The following is a 2398-nucleotide window of genomic DNA, read 5'->3' on the forward strand; positions in this document are numbered from 1 at the left end:
GGAGGGAGTGGCCTTTGCCTCACAGTCAGGAAAAAAACACAGGGATGACTATAATGAACGAGTGGGATAATGGAAAAGCAAGCTTTTTAATGTAAGTTATTTAGTTCAAAAGTTACTCTGCAGCTATGTGCAGATTTTTCTTGTTAGGACTAGAATAGAATAAATGAGTGTACTTTAACATTGTGCTATATATTTAGTAAATGTATGTTAGGCTGGCTTTTGTAGACTTGCTAATTTGTATTTTATGTAGGCTAGTATGAATAAAAAATGTGTAGATTTCTTGTTTGAGTGTTGACAGCTTCCTAACTGTTGTTTTATCCAGTTAACTAATTTAATTTGAGTTAAAATAAACTTAGTAAGCTGAACTGTCGATTTGTCTTGTGTAATGTAGGCAATGCAGCTTGATCCTGATGACGCAGTCTTGTTCTCAGACAGGAGCCTTTGTTGGCTTCACATGGGCGACGGAAGAAAGGCTTTGCTAGATGCTAATAAATGCAGAAAAATGCGGCCTCACTGGCCAAAAGCTTGTCGCCAGCAGGGTGACGCTCTGATGCTACTGAAGGTTACATAGAGGATATGGCTGACAGTTTTTCTCTTGGCATTGCAAATTGTTTATGATCGTTCACTTTTTGTGTTTATCGTCAGGACTACGAGGGTGCAAGTGAACGGTTCTTGGATGGACTCAAATTGGACCCAGTGGACACTGACATCGAGGATGCATTACGGTAAACCCATCTGCCTCTTTGGTTACACTAATGCCTTTTGGCGATGACCTTGCATTGGTAGCTGGCTGGCCGTGTTTCAGCACATCTCAAGCACAGTATTAGTTACCTATGCTGCAAGTACATGCATGCGCCCTTGTCATGAGACTGTCGAGAACTTGACTCCGTTCTATTTTGTGTTTGTTAGGATTTCGGAGTGCCACTTTGTACTGTTATCAATGCCAATGCACCAACCTACCCTGACGTATAGTAGTAACTCTGTAATCTGCCCTTGAGTAGTACTTTGCTGATATTTAGGAAGAGGCATGCATATACTGTCGTGCAATGGTGCCTACAGAATTACAAGTGCCAGACATAACTATGCCATTCCAAATAGTATCTGATACTTCTCCTTCCAATAATATTTAGGGAAGCTATGAAGTCCTTGAAGACGTCTCAGAGCACGAAAGCCAGGTGACTATTTGGGTGTTGCAGGGGAGTCAGTTGAAGACTTGGAACGGCTCAGGAGTTTCTTCATTTGCGCAAAGACTGGTTTCCTTTGTTAGAAAGTACAGCGGAGTGTCCGATGGGAGTATTACCATTGCATGTTTCCCTAATATCAGATACTACAGCACAGTAGTACTGTATCTGACAATTTCTCTATATAGAACTGCAGTATATATTTTTTTACAGAGGGTTGTAGTATATGGCAATTCTTTCTCTATGGAAAAGCAAACTACAGTTCAATAGATGAAGTGAAGAGGGAAAAGAAGTCGCCAAGCAAATGAAGTGCGGTGGATAACACTCCAGTGCAAAGAGAGCCGTCACCAATAAAATAATCCTTGCTTTTTCTAACCGAGGTGGTTGCCTCACATCCCTTCGGTCGTATCCCTTCAGGGGCTAGATATGTAATCCCATCATCAAGTGAATAGGGGCCCGTTCACGCACAGGCCCTTTGCGGCCAGCGGCGGTGAGAAGAGTATCCAGCGCAGAAGGGATGGCGCATGGAACCGCTTCCGGCGAAACCCCCACTGCTGGGCTTCCTTCCGAAGATTGCCGATCATGGCCAGATCGCTGGAGAAATCAGCCGCCCACTGCAGAGATGCACCGCCGTTCAAGAGATCGATCAGGAGAAAGCAAATTTCTTATCTTTTATGATTAACATCAATGATCTAACAATTGATTTGATTGTTTTCTCTTCTTGGTTTACGCTATGCACTCACGTGAGTTACTTCATCAAGTGCATACAGAAAGAGCAAATCGAAGAAAGAAAATCATAGGTGTTCGGCCAAAATCAGAAGAAACAGGGCGTATACCCAGCCGCCGTCGACTCTATTCCTGAATCGACAACAGAATAAGTGGGCGTTGGCATCCATTGATTCAAAGATCACCAAGGCCAGAAGATCAATCAACAGACTGATGCAAAAAGGCACCACATGAGAAGAAAAAAAGGTTCTTCACCGTGTTTTTCCACTGTAGAAAGCATTAGCATCAGCAACTGTGTCGTATCATCGGCCCCTGGCACTGGCGTACGACGCAACCGCGCCATACAGCCGGCAGCGCCAGGCCGCGACCGCCCGCGTGGCCACCTGCGCCCCGCCCGTGGCCGCGCTCCCGCGCTCCGTCCATCGCCGTGGCCGCCCTCGCGCGCCCCGCCCACGAGACTGACAGACAGCCCTCTTGCACGGCTCCCCACG

The 2398-nt window shown here is 45.7% G+C and overlaps 1 protein-coding gene across 1 annotated transcript in view; it reads left to right on the plus strand.

The window, feature by feature from the left end:
- The window catches only part of LOC119350098 (protein STIP1 homolog), a 49388-nt gene extending 47963 nt beyond the window's left edge, over window positions 1–1425 (plus strand). Inside the window, exons 5-7 of the mRNA XM_037618097.1 lie at window positions 392–562; window positions 646–725; window positions 1131–1425. Coding sequence (XP_037473994.1) covers window positions 392–562; window positions 646–725; window positions 1131–1179 — 300 coding nt within the window. The 3' untranslated portion in view covers window positions 1180–1425. The remainder of the gene's footprint in view (window positions 1–391; window positions 563–645; window positions 726–1130) is intronic.
- Window positions 1426–2398: the final 973 nt, after the last annotated feature.

The sequence above is a fragment of the Triticum dicoccoides genome, chromosome 1B, assembly GCF_002162155.2.
Source record: "Triticum dicoccoides isolate Atlit2015 ecotype Zavitan chromosome 1B, WEW_v2.0, whole genome shotgun sequence".
Lineage (NCBI taxonomy): Eukaryota > Viridiplantae > Streptophyta > Magnoliopsida > Poales > Poaceae > Triticum > Triticum dicoccoides.